The 21,211-nt window shown below is 46.4% G+C and overlaps 8 protein-coding genes across 9 annotated transcripts in view; 3 read left to right on the forward strand and 5 right to left on the reverse strand.

The window, feature by feature from the left end:
* The first annotated feature begins 196 nt into the window (after window positions 1-196).
* Window positions 197-967, forward strand: LOC125954870 (MIP18 family protein galla-2). Its single transcript, XM_049685521.1, has 2 exons — window positions 197-515; window positions 575-967. The coding sequence occupies exons 1-2, from the start codon at window positions 398-400 to the stop codon at window positions 925-927; spliced, it is 471 nt and encodes a 156-aa protein (XP_049541478.1). The 5' UTR covers window positions 197-397; the 3' UTR covers window positions 928-967.
* Window positions 950-2,549, reverse strand: LOC125954831 (mitochondrial inner membrane protein OXA1L). Its single transcript, XM_049685465.1, has 3 exons — window positions 2,384-2,549; window positions 1,281-2,322; window positions 950-1,213 (listed from the first exon to the last, which is right to left on the reverse strand). The coding sequence occupies exons 1-3, from the start codon at window positions 2,453-2,455 to the stop codon at window positions 1,041-1,043; spliced, it is 1,287 nt and encodes a 428-aa protein (XP_049541422.1). The 5' UTR covers window positions 2,456-2,549; the 3' UTR covers window positions 950-1,040.
* Window positions 2,550-2,805: 256 nt separating this feature from the next.
* On the reverse strand, window positions 2,806-3,473 carry LOC125954885 (uncharacterized). The gene is made up of 2 exons (XM_049685536.1): window positions 3,395-3,473; window positions 2,806-3,309 (listed from the first exon to the last, which is right to left on the reverse strand). Exons 1-2 carry the CDS (start codon window positions 3,410-3,412, stop codon window positions 2,968-2,970), a joined length of 360 nt encoding a protein of 119 aa, XP_049541493.1. The 5' UTR covers window positions 3,413-3,473; the 3' UTR covers window positions 2,806-2,967.
* A 2,367-nt stretch (window positions 3,474-5,840) lies between these two features.
* LOC125954849 (UPF0605 protein CG18335-like) lies at window positions 5,841-8,574 on the forward strand. The gene is made up of 6 exons (XM_049685489.1): window positions 5,841-5,896; window positions 6,646-6,790; window positions 6,866-7,144; window positions 7,211-7,385; window positions 8,073-8,313; window positions 8,382-8,574. Exons 1-6 carry the CDS (start codon window positions 5,841-5,843, stop codon window positions 8,440-8,442), a joined length of 957 nt encoding a protein of 318 aa, XP_049541446.1. The 3' UTR covers window positions 8,443-8,574.
* LOC125954819 (NADPH:adrenodoxin oxidoreductase, mitochondrial) lies at window positions 8,482-10,552 on the reverse strand. Its single transcript, XM_049685438.1, has 6 exons — window positions 10,185-10,552; window positions 9,965-10,121; window positions 9,688-9,903; window positions 9,447-9,618; window positions 9,043-9,378; window positions 8,482-8,980 (listed from the first exon to the last, which is right to left on the reverse strand). The coding sequence occupies exons 1-6, from the start codon at window positions 10,412-10,414 to the stop codon at window positions 8,613-8,615; spliced, it is 1,479 nt and encodes a 492-aa protein (XP_049541395.1). The 5' UTR covers window positions 10,415-10,552; the 3' UTR covers window positions 8,482-8,612.
* A 57-nt stretch (window positions 10,553-10,609) lies between these two features.
* Window positions 10,610-12,373, forward strand: LOC125954844 (probable aminoacyl tRNA synthase complex-interacting multifunctional protein 2). 2 transcript variants are annotated; one of them, XM_049685484.1, is made up of 4 exons: window positions 10,610-10,735; window positions 11,143-11,322; window positions 11,389-11,626; window positions 11,697-12,372. In XM_049685484.1, exons 1-4 carry the CDS (start codon window positions 10,733-10,735, stop codon window positions 12,074-12,076), a joined length of 801 nt encoding a protein of 266 aa, XP_049541441.1. In that variant the 5' UTR covers window positions 10,610-10,732; the 3' UTR covers window positions 12,077-12,372. The 2 variants fall into 2 exon arrangements, with proteins under 2 accessions (XP_049541441.1, XP_049541440.1); XM_049685483.1 differs by having other exon boundaries at window positions 10,622-11,015; window positions 11,697-12,373.
* On the reverse strand, window positions 12,237-17,480 carry LOC125954815 (protein singed wings 2). Its single transcript, XM_049685429.1, has 4 exons — window positions 17,213-17,480; window positions 13,535-14,064; window positions 12,969-13,456; window positions 12,237-12,904 (listed from the first exon to the last, which is right to left on the reverse strand). Exons 1-4 carry the CDS (start codon window positions 17,353-17,355, stop codon window positions 12,515-12,517), a joined length of 1,551 nt encoding a protein of 516 aa, XP_049541386.1. The 5' UTR covers window positions 17,356-17,480; the 3' UTR covers window positions 12,237-12,514.
* A 1,970-nt stretch (window positions 17,481-19,450) lies between these two features.
* Window positions 19,451-21,211, reverse strand: part of LOC125954793 (cap-specific mRNA (nucleoside-2'-O-)-methyltransferase 2) — a 2,733-nt gene continuing 972 nt past the window's right edge. The window contains exon 2 of the mRNA XM_049685399.1: window positions 19,451-21,211. This exon is cut by the window's right edge and continues 29 nt beyond it. Within this exon, the coding sequence (XP_049541356.1) occupies window positions 19,762-21,211 (1,450 nt within the window). The 3' untranslated portion in view covers window positions 19,451-19,761.

Below are 21,211 nucleotides of genomic sequence, written 5' to 3' on the forward strand. Positions count from 1 at the left end.
TGAGTAAAAATTATAAAGTGTGCTTCACATTGAAGCCAGTTTCAACGCTTCATTCCTACAGTGACGGTCAATAAAATATGTACATTTTTCTATAAAAAGACCAAATTTTCATTAAAAATCAAAAGAGGCCTGCGTGGCACTGTAATTCCTTCTTCTTCCTCTTTGTTCTTATTCTTCTTCTTCGAACAGCTGTTGATCAAAAACAGTAGGGCATTTTTAACTTTTTTGCCCTTTTTTCATGATAAGGATAAAGGTGACAACAGGAAATTTGCATCATTTGCAACTCCCGCCGTCGTTCCCGTTGGAAAAGTAAGCCGGGATACCACCGGAACCAAACCCAGAAATCTGTGCGGCTGCGATCTCGGAATCCTCATCGGAAACCGGTAAAGTCGGAGAAATGACCGAGTTGGAGAACATTAATCCACATATCTACAAGAAATGCGAGGATCGCAAGGTGACCAAAGACGATGAAGATGAAGACGTAGTCGATCTGTTCGATGAACGGGAAATTTTTGGTAAGTGGTGCGGTGGTCTTCTCCCAAAACGAACGCTGAAACATTCCGCCCTTCCGCAGACTTAATTCGAAATATCAACGATCCGGAACATCCGCTCACGCTGGAGGAGCTGCACGTGCTTGAGCAGAGCTGTATAAAGGTGGACAACGAGAAGAACACCGTGCAAATTTTATTCACACCGACGATTCCGCACTGCAGTATGGCCACTCTGATCGGACTCTCGATTCGGGTAAAACTCCTGCGCGCGTTGCCTCCTCGGTTTAAGGTTTCCGTCGAAATCAATCCGGGAACGCATGCCTCTGAGCACTCGGTCAACAAGCAGCTATCGGACAAGGAACGGGTTGCGGCAGCCTTAGAGAACACGCACCTGATGGAGGTAATCAATCAGTGTATCTCGAGTCCTCTGAAATAAAGCGCTCGTAGAGCTAGGGCATAACTTTTTAACTTTGCTTTATTACCTACATCAACGCAGCAACGTTTCAACGATCTAATGTATGCTTTCGATGTTCTCCTATCCCATTTGGTTTACCGCTTTTTCGCATTCACTGTTGTGCCGGGTGTCGTGGCTGTCGCTCGCGATGCGGTAGGATCATGTTTGTAGGTTTTGACCAATGGCCCCCGACCGGCCTTCTGGAAGCGGATCTCATCGATACGGGCACGTTCTTCCAGCTCGCGACTGATCTTCATATTCGTCCAAGCTGAACAAACGAAAGCAAGTGTTCAAGTAACAGAATCCTCGAACAAGTTGTGGTGCATAATACTTACACTCTTTGACGCCTTCGGTGAATCCTTTCTTCTTCATCGGCAACGTTTCCGGTCGGTGTGTCACGATGCGATCGATTTTGAAAAAATCCCGCACCTTGGGTATCCGCAAAAATCCAACTTGCAGCAGCGAAAAGAAGTTACTACACGCCCAGTAGCACAGAATGGCGCCGGGGAAATTTATCGTGAACGGGAAAATGAAAATGGGTAGCGCGCGAAGGATGTACTTGGCCGTTTGCATTCCGGCCGCCGACATGCGTGCACTGTCCGTGCCGAGCTCGATGGTGAGGAACAGTGTCATACTGGTTATGATCGGCAGGGCGTAGAACTGATCACAAACCGTAAGGTCCGTGAACCAAAACAGTCCTCCTTCGCGCATCGAATCAACGGGTGTGTTGGCCATCTCTCGGAGGCCCATAAAAAACGAAATAAAGATCGGTGCCTGTGCCAGCGGAACCAGCATATTCTTCAGCGGGTTCAGCTTCTTCTCCTTCATGAACAGCATCAGCTCCTGTCCGTAGCGGGCGGCATCGATCGCGTTGCCGGCCTGCCGTGCTTCCGTCATCTTCACCTGAAGGACCTGCATCTGCGGCATGTGGTTGTTCATCTTGGCTGCATTCTTTTGCGAGGCAATAACCAGCGGGAACAGCAGAGTTCGAACGACGACCGTACCGATCGCGATGCAGCCCCACCACGGCAGATCGAGGCCGATGTGCAGAAATTCCATGCAATTTTGCACGATTCCCACGGGCGTCCAGCCGCCAAGTCCGAGTGAAGCAAACGTAGGTTCCGCCCCGGCCACTAGGTCGGCTACCTCGGGTGCATTCTGTAGTGGAATTGTCGGTGGTTCCGGGATAGTTTGTAGCAGGGCGGCCTTATCGTCGACGCCTGTACCAAGATTCCGCACTAAAACTGCCGCTGTTAACGGTTGTAGGGTGGCGCTTAGGTTCGTGTTCGTAAGGAGGCACGGTTTCAGCACTCGCACTCCGGTGTGTCTCGTCGTGGAGGCATGGTAATCCCGTGATCGATTCCGGAAGTTTGGATCCTAAAAGTTAACTATTCTTTAGGAAAATCAGCTAATACCGGCCGGCGCGCAAAAATCTCACCTGCTGCTGTCCACAAAGAACTCTCCCACTAAGTGCATGTTTCGGAGCGAGCCTGCATACTCTGGATAACATTTTTCACAGCTTTTGTGGCTACTTTCTGTGGAAAACCCTTTTAAAAGTGGAAAAAACCCCGAAAATCCGTGAAACAAAACAAGAAAACACACGCAATTTTCGCTCGTACATTTCGCCCGCTTATTTCGCTCGCATATTTCGCCCGGATATTTCGCCCGCTAAGTCTCTTGGGTGAGAAATGAACTGCCGAATCATTGCCCTGATGAACAGTTTTTACAACACGATTTTATCGCGATTTCGGATAGCTCAATGCCGGCGCAAAGTATTTCGAAATTTAACGGTTAAATAGCTAAATTCTGGTGATTTTTTCCAACCTTCATTTCATAACTTAGAGAAAAGATTTGCATTTATTTTCAATAATCCATTCGTTTAATAGTAAATACAGCGCAATCGCCAAAAGAGCCGCCGTCGTTTGGTTCCTTTTACCACCTGACTGTGATCCGCAGACGATAACGAGGTTCTTGTGTGTCATGAATTCGCAAGATTCAGTTTTTTTTTCCTTTATTCTCTCCTCATCCCTGTTGGTACGGGTAGTTTTGGGCGTAAAATCGCACGGGCGTGGGTGCATTTTGTTTATTCGTTTTGGCTGGTTGCTGCTGCTGCTGTTGTCGCTGATCACGCATTTCCTTCAGTTTCTGTTTCTTGATCTCTTGCTGGCGATAGACGAAGAGAGGCCGGAAAATGACCGCTCTTTTCTTGCGTTCGGTGTGAGATGATCCCGAAACTACTTCTTCCGGTAGTCGCTGTATATTTCCATCCCCGGCACTCCTGAAGGTAACAGCCTGACGGTTGGTCACGTTTACTTTCAGAGCACTGCAGACAGCGACACTCGTTGCGATGATGCACAGAACAATCTAAAGCGAATCAAAAGCCGAGAGCAAACGCTATTAGTCACCGCAAAGGCCACAAACTGCTTTAATCCAATCGTTTTTGACTCACAAGCAATTTGCGCTCCATATCTCTGTTGTTTGTTACTGCCGAATCCTCACGTTTCACAACTCTTTTTGATCGTGTTCTCTTATTGAAGCACCAGGAAAGACTGGACTCAGGAACGTACCTGTATGCCATATTTATTCGATCTGCTGTGATCATCCAATTCACACATTCACAGCCTGCGAATATTCAGTGCCAACCGGGCCCACCCTCTGGCCGTCATGCTACGTTTTTTTTTTTCACGGTTCATAGCGGAAGTAGAGGAAGTTGATGACTAAATGCCAACAGACCGGATAAGTCCCAGCAAGGGATGAATGAATGGAAGCCAATCATCGAAAATCTAAGAATAAAACATGCCGGCACAGTAGCTTACATGGAACATACAAAGCCCTTACTCATCTTACAACTGACCCACGATTGTCGACACCGTAACGTCTTAACTAATTAGCACCTTTTGCTGCATTCCCACTAGATCGAACGACTGTTTCGTCAGGACAGTAGTGGAACTTTGATCGTATTCTTGTAGTATTTCGTGGTATTTTTAATCATGTACTCAGACGTTGCTTGCGGCATCCTTTCAACCGTAACCGTAGGCAGAGTCCCTTTGATGAGGTGCTCACGATGGAATTGATATTCTCACGACTTTGCGGGCGCTGTTTGTAAAAAATGTTATTTTATTTCTGCTAAACGGCTGTCGTGGTGTTTGTTTGACATCCAACAGACGTGGTGGTCCGATGGGACCTAGTTTTCAGCCTGTTATGTTACGTTACCTTCCATGAAGTACATTTACAAGACAAATCAAAATCTCCTCTTTTGACCTTGAAAGGAGCAGCGAATAACAGACAACAATAAATGAAACAATTATTTCATCCAGAAGCCTTTAGAGTGGCCAACGGCAATGGCAGGGTCGAGGCGCACGCGATAAAACAGCAATAACGAGTCGAGTGGTCTTCACTGCGACCTTTGATCACTCGTTCATCGGAAGTCCTTTGGCAGCGCCGGAATCGATTATTCAATGAAGGATGCCACCACCTGAGGATGTTCCCCGCCTACCTGATTTTGCGAAATGATTGACAATTTATGCAGTGCCACGAAGGGCCAAAGTGGGGAGTTCTTTGGTTCTTGGCATGAATGGCGGCACGCCGGGTCACGGTTGGTAGGAGAAAGCCTCGCTCCATCAGCTGATCGTTTAGTATGTCCTTACGGCTACGGAGTTCCAGTGTGTCAGCCATGCTAGACCATACTTGATGCTTTCTGAAGGCTAAAGGGCGACTTCATTTTCAAGTTTACTTTCTGCATGCTTTACCGAAAGCGAGAGAATAGACCGGAACACGTGATGGCCACCGTTTAGTGCCAGCCAGTGCCGGTGTAGATATCCATCGTTTCTATCAAGAATGACTTTCAGCTGTTGTTTTGGCTCTATTGACGAACGGTATTGTTTGGCCCAGAGGAGGTACTTAAAGTTTCACCGTGCCTTGGCCAATTGAGCCGTGTGGTTCGATTCGCAATTCGTTTCGGCTCATCTTCATAGAACGAGCTTTTCCGAAGGACATAAAGTGAACGGTTTTATTGCACTTGCCATGGAGTACTTGCCCCCAAGTTGGCGCGGACCGCCTGCCAAGTGTCGTGGTAGAATGCGGGGGTTTAGCAGCAATCGTGTGGCGGAGTACTTGCAATCCAGACAGCATCGTGGCAGCAAAAGTACATAAAACCGTAACATCAAGCAAGCTACGACGGGAACGACGGCGACGACGACGACGACGACGACGACGACGACGACGACGACGACGACGACGACGACGACGACGACGACGATTGCCTGCTACGTAGAGGACTTTGGTACGACAATTGAAGTTGAATCCAACAGTTGTGTTAGCGTGCTCGTTCAGGATTGCCGTTTTTGCTTCAGCTGCCGATGGTGCCGTGCTCTTCGATGCGGCTTCGGCTATCTCGATAGTGCACCTGCGGCGAGAAGCTCTAAATCAAATCCGTTTCCGAGTTGTGCTTTCCATTTTCGTTTTGTTTGCTGCTTTTCATTGGAAATTTCGAAATCATAGCAGTGTGCGTCCTGCCGGTCAGGATAGACCTGCTAGCCGATAGTGCTGTGCATAGTGCTGCTCCAGTTCCGTTCGCCGTCACGGTGCATTAAGCGATAACTTTGCTAATTTGCAATTGTTTCCGGCTTTTGATCGTTGTATTCGCGACTACTGGTACTGGTTTGGGGTACATTCGCTTTCTCGCCGAACAGCGTTCTCTTGGGCTTGGCAGGAGTAGTCAGCGAGAGAAGTTCCTTGCGATAGGTGGCAAGGATTTCAAAAGGGCGATACCGGTAAGTAAAGATACAGTTGACTTTGATGTGCTATTCACTGTTTGCTGTATTTGTTGCCTGTTTTGGCATTGTTTTAGAGCGCTATTTTATATTTTTTGGAATTGGCGAAGGGTTCACGTGAAAATGTCGCTGCCAAAAATAGGACGAATTTCAACGCCACAACCTCATTATATGCCAGGGTAAGTGTCGTTTTATTGGAAAATACTCTCGATTTCCTAATTGAGCCGTTCAATCAAAGCAATTATCACATTCTTTTGCTTCAAAACTAATCCAACGTTGTGCGGTATATCGGTACTAGTCTGGTAATCCGAGTCACGCTGCAGTCACATCGTAACAAATACTTTCACCGATAAAAAGGCAAAGGATAGCTTTGGCCAAGTTCGTGTTGATCACGCAAGCAACACCCACACCCCACCTAACCACATCTTGGGTTGAGGGTACGGGGTGTGCCATTCCGTTGCATACTTTTTTATGAAATCAAAGCATGCTAAACTCGCACGCTATAGAATATTTAGCACGCGATGAAGGTCGACGTACCACCAGTGCCAGTGACACAGCTTTCAGTTTGATTGGGATGTAATTTATTGGACAAGGTTGAGGTAGAATAGTGTGGTGTTCTATTTGAAAAGATACCCAAAACCTTTGCCAGGGAAGTGATCGCGAAAAAGAATGCTGTTTTATGACAACGCCATCGGTGTAAATTGCCATTCGGCTGAGAACTGCGGTAAACCACCTTGACCGTGAGAAATGGCGCAACTGCTGTGAAAGCAATCAATAAGGGCAATTGATTGGATTATTCTAGCGATTCTTCGATTCGCTATTGTCTCGCGCATAACACTCATGACCGCCCTGCCGTTACTGAAACTCATTTGGGGTTTGCGAAATTCCAAGTATCATGCGCCTCCATTATTCCACTTCGTTTTTTCAGCTACACTGGATACTGCCCGCAGTATATGTATCGCATTGGGAACACGTACTCATCGCTAACGCATCGCCTACTGATCGATCCGACCATTGCTCACTCGGAAAACTTGGTTCTCTCTGATCGCACTAACGATGGATACACGGTAGCTGTTAACCATTCTTGTTTATCGGTATTGTTGCCAATTATCAAATATTTATACCCTTGTTTCATGCGAAAGGTTGAGCGTCTACCGGTGGCCACACAGCTAGATACCGATGATCGCCGCCGAGAAGATGACGATTTACGCGACACTATTTACCATCAGACGCCGATGCCGGGATACGAGGGTTACATTCCCAGGACGAAGGATAAATTTGGCAAACGGTATGCTGTGACCACGACGGAAGGACTGTCGGAGTTTGAGCGAGATTGTCAGCGCACCCGGGCACAGCTGAAACGGTTGCGCCATCGCGTTGCTCAACCTATCTCAACCATTTCGAAAGCAAGTTTGGGGGAGCGAATGGTAAGTGAAGGACGCGATACGGTGGCTGCCAATCTATGTACTTTTACTTCTTCCATTTCTGAACAGTTCTGCTTGAACGACTATGAGATTCCTCTACGATTGGTACGTCCTGATGCGTTGAGCGTGGTCAAGGAGGTCCCCATGGAAAACCTTCCCCCATTGCCAGCACTTCCATACTATTCTCGTGATACTCCACCGTTACTGTTGCCAAATGGACATCCTGAGAAGTGGAACAAGCTAGGTAATGTCAATTAACTTATCGACCAACTTTTAGAGGGCTGGGGCTTTTACATGCTGTGTTGTACAAGTGTTGTGATGATAGATTCGATAGAGTGATGTGCTCGTGTTGTGCACTCTGAAGTAGCGTGTAGGTTTGCTATTGAATAAATGTACCTTGTACCGTAAGAACGACCCTATCGTTAAGCTGCTCAGTAGAATGAAGTAAAGAAAATGGTTCGTAACTTTACGGCTTGCCATCGATGCCCTTATCCAGTACTTCACCAACGGGTAATTGCGATGCATTTCATTGTACTGTCCCAGGATTTTCTATTGTGCTCCCCTGTGGAAAGAGGGTTCGGTTTGGTTTCGCTTTCAATTGACCGATCGCTGGCATTGGCCTAGTTTCTGCCTTCGTGGTAGCGGCTTTTTATTCGGGGTCACATTCGGTAGTGCCCCAAAGTTTGATCAATAGAAGTGACAGTTTCGTATCCCCAGTCGGATTTTCCGTCGATTCACAGGCATCGAAGGGGAATTTAGTTGATACTCCAAATAGTCAAGTTTAGGCGGACCACAGAAAAGGATGTCTTACGCTACAAGTTGGTTTCACGCGCAATGTGTTCAGTGCAGAACAAGTGCAAGGACACGGTTTCGATAAGGATGTGCAAAACGGCTTGATATTTCGTCTAACGAGTTGTGTGTTTTCTTCCAGGATACACCGGACACAAACCTTTCCTGTGGCCACGTTTTGGTGAAGCTAATGTATCGCTAACGACCAAGGCGCTCTGTGATTTCACCAACAGCTATCAGCACCGGAGAAGCACCGAATGGGAACCGATTGCACTGGCCGGTGCCGGCACTACCCAGCCATCGGCAAGGGTGAACGAAATTTATCACAAAACGATCGGCCTTGTACCAAACTATCAGGGACATGTACCGGGTGCTACATTTAGGTAAGATTTTGAGAAAGAGTTCCATCTTAGCTAGCACTTATCGAGAATCTATCTACACACTCCTGCAGGTATGGCAAAACTTTCGGTAACGATAGCAAGGATGCTAAAAAGTATCTCAAACGATGTTAGCTGTTTTGCGCGCAAATTAAAGAAAATTACTCGTTACATTGGAGGTAAACGGTTATATATTTCAATAGCCAAAAGCCCATGCCGAGGTGAAAACAAAATACAACTTAACAACTAGCCAATATCGAGGCAAACAACAGCTCAACGTTAAAGTTGATTAATATTCCAAGAACTTAGTTTGTTTGAGCATTTAATGCAATCTCTAGCATTGTTTTAATACAGGTAAGCTTTTCGCGTGGTTTTCCTTGCAATGAACCGCGCCGTTCTTCTTCTGCATCGATCGCCTTCCAACCGTTCCAGCTAACAAACGGCATTCCCGACGGATCGATTCCCGCACGAGAACCGTTTAGTTTTATAACATTGTTTTGGAAATCGCGACATACCAGATCGGCCACACCGAAGGAGTTATTCATTGTGGTGAGGATCACACCAGTCGGCCCAGTGGCAAGCCATCCTGATGCATATAAACCGGTTTCGTATTTGTCCTCGATATCGTCGATCGTTTGATCACTACCGGTGAGAGTTTGTTTTAGAACGCGTCCTATGGAATATCATAAATTGGTCAATTGAATTGAAAACTCGCTAGCGCAGTCTGCTTTTTACCTCCAGCGTTATTAACACATCCTTTCTTTTCATTGAAGTTGATATGATTGTCGAGACTGATCGCCCTATAGCCTATGCTGCGACAAACAAGCTCCGTTGGAATAGTTTCCCGTTGGTCGGTAGCAACGGCTCTGCCTTCAACGAGCTTATTAACGACGTATTCAACCGCTTCCACTTTTGTCTGGCCGATGAAGTTGATTGGTGATCGAAAAAATATTGGTCGAAAAGAGCGTTCGATCTGCGCGGTGGTCGCGTTTTGCTCTGTAACACTCTTGACCATAAGCTCCGTGATACGCTTTCTGGGTCGAGGTAGATCTGGTATGCTTTCTTCAACATCTGTTAAGAGAATAGAAGAGACGCAGTGATAAGATTCGATCGTGAATTGGTTTTTAGGGGTTACTTACGATGAAAATCATCCACTCGCCATTTGGTTTTACAGTTTGTTAGTTTCAGCATTTCTCGTAGCTCTTTTATCGTAAAGGCCGCTTGCAGTGGACCTCTCCTGCCGACGAGATGCACGGTTTTGATGTTACTTCTCGAAAGTGCTTCCAGTGCATATTCGGTGATGTCTGTTTTCTGTTTATGTTAAAGAACGAAGAAGTTTCGATCAATTCTAGTGTTACCTATCGGAGTTTAAGTAACTACCTTCAAATCGTCCACGCTGGAGAGCACAATACGAGCCACATCGACGGCTACATTTCCTTGGCCCAACAAGGTTAGCGAAGTCCCACTTAGATCCGGATTAAGGTTCTCAAATCCTGGTAAACCGTTGTACCATGCGACGAACTCCCGAGCCGATAGGACGTTAGGTAGCGTTTCGTTGGGTATTCCCAGTGTGTTGTCCTGTTCTGCTCCATAGGTCTGCACAGGACGTTGGAATTGTTATCGTGTTATCCGACGCAAAGCTGAATAAATCGCTTACCAAAAGTACAGCGTGATACCGCTCGCGTAAATCGGCCAACGAAAAATCCTTTCCCAAGCTCAGATTTCCCAGAAACCGGACCCGCGGGTTCTCAGCAGTTTTGGTGAATGTGTTGATAACATTTTTCACTTCTGGGTGATCAGGAGCTACACCGAACCTGCGAGAGGGAAAGAAATCGATTTCATCAAACGGTTTCGAACGACAAAACGACCAAACATACCTCACTAGGCCAAACGGAACCGGCAGCTTTTCGACGATATCAATCTGCGAATTTTCCAGGTGCTTCAGGATGTACTGTGCGGTATAGAATCCAGCTGGACCAGCGCCTACGATGCAGATTCTCGGTTTTACCGTTCCCGTTGAAGATGAGCTGGCAGATCGGGTGATCTTGTGGCCCACTTTCCCTGATCGCATCAGCGGAAATATATTACGGATAATACCCAACGCCATCAGGGCAAGCTAGGTAACAACGGGGGGCGCCGACAAAACGCGAATAGTGCCCAATAATCGCTTGCTCATGGAACGATCTGCAAAATTACCACTCCTTATCTCTTATCTCCGGCAAATTCCGATAAAAGAACAAACGCGATGTTACGAATAAAGCACAAAAGGCACGAGCCGATGACAAGCGAAAGAACCCTTGAGAACCGGAGCAGGGCTCGTAAACGGGCGGTCTCGAAGAGTGCACGGAAAACGTGAATCCGGGATAAAGGTTCAAGTGTTTTCACGAGATTTTTACGTGTTTGGTGAAAATTCCGGTCGAGTGTTATGGTAATTTTGTTGGCCGGCCTCCCACCCGCTGCTTAACATTTGTCGTAATCCCTTCCCTCGATACGAGAATCAGTGCGCGAAGATGAACACGATGTACCACATGAAACCGCTGCAAAAGCTGGATGATGTTTGCGACGTGCCAAGTTGCATGTACAAGCTGCAGCCGGTTTGCACGTTTTCCTTTGATCCTGCGGCCAAAATTCACGGACTGAAGGGCGAACCACTAAGCGCCACTGCCGCCGATCCGATGTCTGCCGAAATTGATAATTTTCTTAAAAAGGTTTTGTACTAAGTGCCCAATTCTCTGCCGTAGATGATTTGGTGTTTTCTTCCCTTCCGCTTCCTTGCTCGTTTCTAATTATAAATCATCGTGGCATCATTACTTATCCTGTTTCTCCGGTTTGCAGGCTGAGAACGACGAACTGAGCAAATTAGCCGAACGGCAGCAGCGTGTGCTACAACAACTGGCGGCCCTGAAGCAGGATCTTTTGTCCTTGCGAACTGAGCTGAAAATCAACAAGCCGGCGGCCGCATCTTCAGTATCTCCCCAAAAGACGAAGGGCCAGCTAAAAGCTGAACCTATCAATGTAAGCATTCCGGATAAGACCGTGTGTGGTTGGATTGTCCTTAAGCACCGTTTCCCATTCCTCCAGCTTATCAACTTGCAAGATTTCGTCATCAATGCCAGTCCGGAACACGTCCCGTACAGTTTGCTGGCGTTGAAGAACCTCTGGAAGGATCGCCTGAATTTGCAGGTGGAATGTTTCACGCACTCCACGGTGCCGAAGCTAAGCGATGAGGCCGTCAACTTTCAGAAAGCCATCTCATCCACCAGCGAGGCCATCGCTAGCCAGCTGCCCGTCATCAAAGTTACTTTGATTTGGAAAAATGGTTCGTATACGAATGGCCATGGGTGTAAGGAAAATTGTGTTTTAATCGCATGTTTTTTGTTTTTTACTAGTTGGCACGTACACCGAAATGATCACCTCCCCTACTTCCTACGTCCCAATCTGCGGTGAAGTGAATATTTTGCGCTATCTTTCGCGCTGTGGTCCGAGCGAGTACAACTACGAACTGTTGCAGAACGTGGTTGAAGTCGATTCGATCCTGGATGCCTGCTATCTGTTAATCAACAAGCAGAACATCAAACAGCGCCAACAGATCCTGCGTACGCTCGGAGCCAAACTAGGCAAAACGATTGGTTTCGGTGGCGAGGATGTTTCGATGTGCGATATTGCTTTCACGAGTGCCGTGAAGCAGGTGCAACGCACGGTTGGTAAGGACATCAACCCCAACATGGCCAAGTGCATCGCTCGCGTTGCTACCGTAGTAGGCATGTAAAGCAGGTCGTCCAGACAGGCTTTGGCTGCAGCAGATGCACGATGTGAGTTGCGTGCGTGAGTGTATTTCCTTCCTTTTATTCTGTTTCAATATTTATTCGATCATTCGATTTAAAAGGATAAAATTACTCGACACTTAGCTTACAGGACATTTGCGAAGATTAAAACAAATAAAACGAAATTTTATTCGAGATGTGCATTACAAACTAAAGTACACGTGCTTAAGTTGGGACACTACTGGTAGGTAGAGTGGATGAGAAAAGTTGCTTCGAGCAAAGAGATTACCAGTACAATGACCTTGGCTCAAAGCACTTGAGATCATCGTAGGTCGGTTCCACATGCAGTCTCACTATCACAATTCAGATTACAGTTTAAACTGTTTTGTTTTTAAGTACAGTTTGGCCTTGCCACGTTTATCCAAAGGAGAACGAAGAGAATGTTAGGGCATTTTCATGATCAACCAAGGCAGTTTACCATACTTCCGGTAGCGATAGTAATCGTAGCCCAGTTTGGTGAAGATGAGAACGATCAGTGAGGCAAAAATGATACTGAGCGTGTTGTAGAAAGCGGCCGTGTTGTGTTCCGACGCTCGGCAAATATCGTTCGGTGTGAGTGTTAGGACGGGCAGGTATTGTTTCCGGCCGTCATCATCGTTGATAAAGTAGCAAGTGATGTTGCGTGTGTCCGCGACCAGCGATTCGTGTTTACGAAGAAACCGCTGGAAACGTATTGCGAAGCGGCACCCACAGCGCCAGGGATTGTTGGAGAGGTACAGTTTCCCGACACCGGGATTTCGTTCCATCGCATGCTCTACACTGTAAACCCGTATCTGCAAGGGTGTGATCAGGGTAATTATCGACAGAAAACATTAATCGCGAAGTCTCCTCACGTACCCGGTTCAGTTTGTTCCCTCGCAGACTAAGAATACGGAAGTGATCCAACCAAATCGTGTCCTCCAATATGTCGATCGAAGTAATCTGATTATCGTCTAGGTAAATATCTTGCACGGTTTGGTAATGTTCGTTTGTAGTGAGACTGTCTACCAACTGGAGCTTATTCCTGGCAATGTCCAGTACGGTAGTGTTACCGGGCAAATATTGTGGCAGCTGATAGAACCCCCGGTCACTACAATTGACCATAATCATCGGATGAAAGGATAGTCCGTTATCGCTCAAACGCAAGTAGGACACGTGGCAAGTGCAGTTCCAAATCTCCTCATGCTGGCAGCTCTCCTGTACTACGCGCTTGTACTCCATGGCTGTCACCACCGGTCGCCCCGTGTACTTCCAGTCCTTGCAAACCCAGGAAGACTTATCGACGTACTGTTCGGATCGTTCCCTTAGCAACCAGATCATGTCGTTGGTACAGTTCCATGTGTTTCCTGCAGGTGAGAAGGAAAGGGTTAAATTAAAACAACGTTCTTTGATCCGAAAATTGGTTACCAGGAGACTATAGCTACCTTGTAGATAGATATTGACGTGATCGCTCAGGAAGCGATACTGTTGAATCTGTTCCAGTTCATTGCCTCGTAGATTGAGAACCTTCAGCTGTTCCAACTCGTAAAATGTGTTCGCATCGGTATGATTAAGCCTCGTGCCAGTTATGTTGAGTTCACGCAGTTTGGACAGTGGCGGAAAGTGGTGTACTAAACGCTGCAACGTCCTTCCGGTCAAAGCGAACCGCTCCAGCTGTGGTACCAGCTTGGTCAGAATTAACGGGTCGAAGGTACGCGTTGGCCAATCGCACAGAATCAGCTGTTTTGTTTGATTCAGCTTTGCCCCACCCGTCTGCCATCTTTTCGTATCAATACCGCGGAAGCATACGGTACGATTTGGTACGGTATAGTCGCAGAACGGCCGATTGTTCCCATACTGTTGCTGTCCAGTGATACTGGGTCGCAGGGTACACTCTTCGATCGCCACGTTTTCAACAACGAGATTCTGTAAACTTAGTGGAAGCTGGGCGACGGTCCCCATTGACGGCAGGGTTCTTTATGGTACGATACAAGAATGAAAAAAAGAATATACCATCAGTCAATATACTGATATATTCATTCAACCGTAGATTAATGAATTTTAAATGATCCCCAATTGGTATCATGGTTGTTTATCAATTTGTGTCAAGAAACCCCTGTACAGGTTCCTTCCGAGCACATTCGTTTGAGCTCTTAATTTGTCGCCCGTCCCTATTTTTTCCGTTTTGCCAATAGCGGTCTTCAATTGATTCAAGATTCGATTCGATAAACGACCGCAACCCACGCATCTGATGATTTGAGTTTGAATTGCTCATCACTCGTCCCATTCCGCCCGTTTTACTCCGTTTTTAGTCTTCTTCTATGAAGGTTGGCGTAAGGAAACAAAGCACCCCGTAAAGTATGTTTTTGCCGAACGATCCAAGTAGGAGTTCCGTTGATTGCGATCAAATATTTTAAAGAACATACTTGAGAAACCCTCTCAGTAGTCCGGTGCAGCTAGTGGCCTTTAACGCATTATAAACACGATTAAACTGAAATAGTATATTCTTAAAAAAGTCTTCTAGGTGTAATCATTCAACAGCCATCAGTGAACTACACTACAATCCATGGTGCTGTACGATACATTCCACACGTGGGTGTGGACATTTTAACGTGTTTTTTCGGGACATTTGAAAAAAAAAGAACGGAAAATAATAATCAAACCAAGGTCATGTTGTTGCCGGTCATTCGCTAACTCATCGTGTCGCAGACCAGTTGTTCAGCTGGGGGATTTTTTTTTTCCTGGATTATTGTGTAACACCCTCGTCAGGCCACTCTTGACTGGCGCCATATGCGGTTCGTACCTTCGGACTCAAGACAAATGGTCGAAATCGATTGTCCAGCCCTGACCAATTTTTTCTCATATTATTCTGCGGAATTCTACACGATCCAAAGGCATCTTCATGGTCTGCCTTTTTGGTTTAAAGCCCCGGAGTGCATGTAAATGTGATTGAATCGGTTTGTTTTTTACAAAACCACACGTGCACGGTTTGGCTGCTTTCGGCAAATCTTCAGTCGCATCCGTAAAAGTGTGCTTGAGAATGATTGATGGCTGGATCGATTTTTTTAATCAATCTCACGGGATTAGTTTTCTTGGAAGCATCCATACAAAGCAAAGCTACGTGGATTCTGAATGATAGGCAAGCTTCCCGTGACGAAACAGTTGCAATAGTTACTATGATTCCGTGATACAATCATTGCGAAGAAATAAAGCTAGACGGTCCATAGAGATCTGTGTCATGTTTCTTCTGCTTTGAGATATTTGCATACTTTGAAGTAATTTACCTGAAGTAAAACCTTTACAGAAATTCTCCGGAGATTTTATCTATCCCGGGTGCCCGGAAATCTAGTTGTCGTTCAAGTCGTCGACGGTAGAGAAAATGTTGCACACGGAATGTACTGGATGTGCACAATTCGTTCGAAGGAAAAGTTTTCCACCGGAAGAGCACATCTATCGGTCGAACGAGCCCAAGGGTGAGGAGGCACACCAGAGATATTTTCCCATGAAACAGCTATTGCTGCCTCGCCCAAAGTTCTGATGAATTGCGCCAAAAGGGATACCTCCGGCCCATTCCGGTTGGTTCAACAAGTGAAAGCGACAAGCATACCCGTATCCGGATTTTTATCTTCCAAGATACCTTCACAAAGGACGCCTGTACAACGACAAGGAGACGACAAGAGGTTGCCAGAGGGTTGGCGGTTTAAAACTTAAGCAGCTTCGTTTGCATGTTCGATAGACTTTTCATGAGTGGGTGGGCGTGGGGTTCTGAAGACCAAAGCGTTGAAGAGGAAAAATGATGAGAATCGGAAAATGCTTCTCTTTAATTCCAATGGGCTCTAAATGTCACAGAACGGTTGATATTTTTGGTGTATCGTCTTATTTGGAAATCTTAAGGGGGTAATTATGTGATTTAGATTTTCAAAAACTTGTTTTAGAAACATTTTCGATCCATAACGCTAGAAATGGGAGAGAACGGAGCCAAGCACCGCACGATACTGTTAGCATGTGAACGATTGTTTGCTTAAGTGATTTTTAAAATAGCTACTCTTGAAAACCCATTTCTGGAACCGCTTCTGCATCTTTGTTTACCGACCTTCAGCGCCGGATTTGTTTGATTTTTCTTTTGCACAGCCTCTCTTCTATTATTGGCAAGAGGATTTCTACTTAGCTAATGATTACAGAGCACAAACAAGCAGAAATAGTAGAATTAGTCCTCAAAGTGCTTTTGTAAAGTACAAAGAGAAAGGGATCAAAAAAGGATCCCCATGTTGCGTGAAAGGATGCTATACATTAAAGAGACAATGTTTTCCTGTTATCCTTCTTTTCAACCTGTAATGTGACTCGGCTGAAATACGATGTGAATCTTATTTTCAATTTTCGACGCAGGGCGAAATATCCTTGCCGACAGGACCACGCTTGAATGGAGTTAATTGGGATGATTTTGTGTTTTGCGTGCTCTCACAAAGTGTGTAGGAGTCACGAACTTTCGGTAACATCCGCATGTTCCCTTTAGTCAAACATATGCGTTAGGGTGGGAAAATTGCTCTCGGTGTGGTCCTGGGGACTGATTCTCTTATCCAGTCGTTATTTGCCTGTCTATTGTGTGTCTGCACCACTTGACATCATTTCGATCGATCTCGCTGGCCCTGGTAGTTCCTTTAGCGCGACCCACAACACCCAAGCACTGGGGCGCTTGTTCGGATTAAACCGTCGGTAATTAGCGCCTCCAAAAATACATCCCATCCTCTAACAGGAACGGCAAACAGAGAGAGATGCTGGCGATAGCACCCGGTTGAGGTGGGGTTGTATTTTGTTGTACGGTTAGCATGGGATTTATCATACATGCAAACATGTAAATGGAGGTTTCCAGACGAGATGCCGATGGGAAGGGTTCAACCGTCGTCAGGCCAGGCTCTTTCCACTAGACAGAATGCGAGTGCTCTTCTACAGCTCGACTGGAGCCTTTACCCACATCGTTCCGATGTGTGTTTGTGAGTTGAGTCGCTTTTTGGAGCAAAAATCTGCCAGAGGTTTCCGCGCCTCGTTCCCTTGAACGACTTCCTTCGCGACACCACCCCAGACATGGTTTATGTTTTATTATTCGGAATTAAAACTTTACTTACAAAACAAACACAGCCACGTTGATAACGGTCATGATGCTGCCGCTTATATTAATCCGTCTTCTAGTAGCGTCATCATCGCGGTGGATCCGCTTACCACCTGAACCGGTTACTTGGCTACCTTTCGTCGGTTCTCCAAATTCCATGGTCGTTTGCTGGTTCACTCTTCTCAAAAGAAGATGATGTTCTGCTATTATTCCCTTCACTGCTCAAACACTAGCCACTGGTGGGAGTGTGCTCTCAGTTGTGTCACATCTGCAATGGTTAAAACTCACGATTCGCAATGGAGTGATGATACACGCGACACAGACGACGGCACACAACACGTGGTCTCCAGCTCGTCGTCAATGTCCGTCCGTGCGCGTCGCGGTACAGACGCTGACTGATAAAGCTGCGAGCCGTGATAAAACATCGTGTGGACGTGTCGGCATCCACCGTTCGTACATTCAGACGAATCAATTCGCGCATCCATACCTTCCATCCATTTGAAGCTCGACACGGGCGTTTCGGGAGGACCCACCTCGATTAACGGGCTCTTGTTGCTCATGCAGCACTCTCCATAACTCTAGCTCTCTTGGATTCTCCTTACGATTCGTGCCGGTGAGAGATTCGCCTCGGAAATGCTCGGTTTGGATTAATTTTAAATTCCACGTCCCAACTGGCGACAATCGTTAATGTTTGGTCGCCTGTCTTTTCCCTCTGAATTGGGAACTGGCTGAAGGGAAAGTGTGACAAACAGAGACGGGAGAGGGATTCATCAACCGATCAGGTGCATCTTTCTAATGTTTATTGCAAATCCCACAAATATGTATCTACAATCCGGTTTAAAATGTGTTGGAACTACCTATAGCGCCCAGCAGCGCGTGCATCGTGTACAGTTCTTCAATGGAGACGCATTGTATTTGTTCAATGGAGGCGCATTTATTTCGATCATTATCGGCGTAACTTGTTCAATAGGGTTGAATGTTTTAATTTTCGGTCAACTTTGAATGAACCAATTAACCAGAACGAAAGAATTGGTGTACAATATTGGACGCGTTCAGCTGTGGCAATACTAGTCGATTTAGCGTACACGTGACATGGCGATAACAGTGTCTACATCCTCCGAGGTCATGCCATGAAATGACTTCCACAAGCGATGTGCTAATTGTTTAGCACGTATTTCATACTCAGATAGCCTGGCAGTGAAGCGTTGCAAGCTACTAAACGAATTAGCTACCGGATTGCCAAGATGGATAGTGATGAAAGGAAGCGCCGATGGTATTTTTAAAAGCCCAAAAAACTATGACGTCATCATGGTGGAGAATCTTGGGTGGAGATTCGCCATTCCGGTTCGTTGTCGGATGACTAAATCTATCATTTATTGGCTGTTATGTGAATGTCCACTGAAATGTCGCCTTTGATTGTTTTATCCCTTTTTTTTGGCGGTACAGTTTCCAAATCAGCTATCCAGAGCCAACGCTGATGGAAGCACGGTGAAGTAAAACAAATTGCGTCTCGCCACGAATGCGTTCCCTCTGCTTGGCACACAGTGGGTGGGCTACAATCTACCCGAAAATATAAAAAAATAAGAAAGTTCTTGTCCTTTCTGTTCTACTCTATCTTATCTAATCTACACTGCAGCAACTATGTCAACGTCCCGGTGGCCAGACGGGACAGACAAGTGATATGGTCCCCGTCGATCGTCGCTACTTCCAAAGACGGCCTGCGGTGGTTTCCAGCGTATCACACGTACGAACAGAAGCATCGTCCTATCTGGCACGATCCGCGACGGTAGCCACGTCCGCGACACTGAGCCAGGCAGGTTGGATTGGTGCAGGTAAGCGTTTGCACCATGCCAACACGCGACTGGCTTAAACCAATTGCACTGTCCTCGGAAGAATCTATATAAATGATATAGTATTGTTTGAAAGTTGGAAAAACTAACTCTCTACTATGTCTCGCATTCACTAAATAATATTTCACACAAAATAAAAACCTTACACCTACCCATCAAGAGCGGATTAGAATTACTCGGTACGATGAGGATCATCAACAGCATACCACATAACGTTGCAAAACACAGGAAACGCATGATTAATCTCAATTGTCCGACTACCTCTTACACGTGAAAGAAAATCTCCGAAACTCGAACAAAAAAGTCAGGATATCAAGGCACTTTCTGCGCCACCACCAAACGACTGACCGCTGCGAGGCGCAACCAATAATCATATATATTTTGGACGCAATATTCACCCTGGAATCACACGGTGGAGGAGCTTGAAAAGCGCGTAAGGTGTTTTTGCTGATAAGAGCGATCGACAGGCCGAACCGTTGGGGGCGCATGTATCGTTCTGGTCAGCTGCCAATCACGCTCCGGGGCGCCGGCATTCTGTGGCCTTATGTTTTGTAAACCATCAAAGAGTGGCGTCGTAATCGAATGTTTTGCTCGATTCGGATTCTACAATGCTGATTCATTCACACCTTCTCTATCTATGGTTTTGAGTTAAAAATGATTAAAATTCATTTATTGACCGCTTATCTTATTTTCTTCCTCGTTACTGTCCGCTACATTATTTGGCCATGTGCGCCTTCTCCACAGCATCCAATAGGCGCGCACAATAAATCAAACACAGGGAATTGTTGTAGTTCAGCATCGCGTACTGAAAATCCCCGTCAAGCAGTGAGGTAATGGGCACCAGGGTAAGGATCGCTTTCGTGGCTCCAGAAAGTGTTGATGCCATGCAGCTGCTGAACGCATCGTTCAGTGCAAGCAGATTTGTGACGGCGTCCGGTCGAAGACGTCTCAAAGCAAGACGCGTTAGCGATACCTGCTCAATGCTTTCGAACACATATAGCTTCAGCAGGTACAGCAATCCAACACTGAACTGAGTCAGAGCCAACCAATTTTCGAGGATCAACTGAGTCGGTGTACCGGTCGGTGTTGCACCGGCCGCATGCACAAATTGCATAATCTTACAAACAATAGTGTGAAACAGTTGCTTCTCAAAACGATCGAAGTTGCTGATCGAAGCGTACGCTAGTATATCGACAGTGATCGTACCATTTGATTCCGTTCGAAGGATGTTCTTGCTCTGACGCTGGACAGCACCCTCATCGACGATCACTGATCGGTACAAATCGATCGTTTCGTTCAACAAGCGAAGATAGGAGATGAGGGCAAACTTGGAATTTTTAACTCTCAACACCGGTTTGCCTACAGTAAGGGCTAGCTCCTGGAGCACGGTCAGACCGTACGATGGTCGCGTCTTCCTCGAGGGCATATCATCAAACTGTGCGTCAGGGTTGATCGGTTGGCGTGTAAGCGTAATATGATCGAGTCGTTCGCGCAGTGCTTGGAGGGATTCGAGTACACTCAAGGTCGATCCTCGCTCGCGCCGCTCATTGTAAGTGCCATGCGATTCCTTTTGGTTTAGATTGGTACCACCGGCAACGTTAATACCGCGCACGATCCGGTCAGTAGCCCGGATGGGTGTGATACGGTAACGTTCGAAGAACATTGCCGCTATCGTTTTCTTAAATTCTATCAGTCTTTCGTCCTCCCGAGGATCGTTCGTGCCGTAGAAGCGAATGTTGCTTTCAATTACGTCTGCCTGCCAGTGCACGAACTGAGCGGCACAAGTGGTTACTTGTTCCAGGAACGCTGCTGGAATCGTGGCCGGATCGAAGAGTGTAGATCGGGGTTTTTTGGTATCGGTGAGCAGCAACTGATCGTATATTCTATCCAAATACTCATCAATACCGGTCGGTCGACGGTATCGCTTTGCGATTAGATACACCTCGGAGTTACCCGGTTTCGAGGTGCAAGGTTTAAATACGTGCAGCTCTTCGAAGCAGTGGTGCAGCAGAAAGAGCAAATTCACACTTGAATGTTCGAACAAGGTGAACATCTTCAGCACAAAGTGTCCACCGATACCGAGCACACTGAGTGCAATGATCGTTTCGGCAAGATGCAGCGTTGATACCCGTTCTTCTTGCTCCTCAGGAACATCCAGACAATCG

This window comes from Anopheles darlingi, chromosome 3 (assembly GCF_943734745.1).
Source record: "Anopheles darlingi chromosome 3, idAnoDarlMG_H_01, whole genome shotgun sequence".
Classification (NCBI taxonomy): Eukaryota; Metazoa; Arthropoda; class Insecta; order Diptera; family Culicidae; genus Anopheles; species Anopheles darlingi.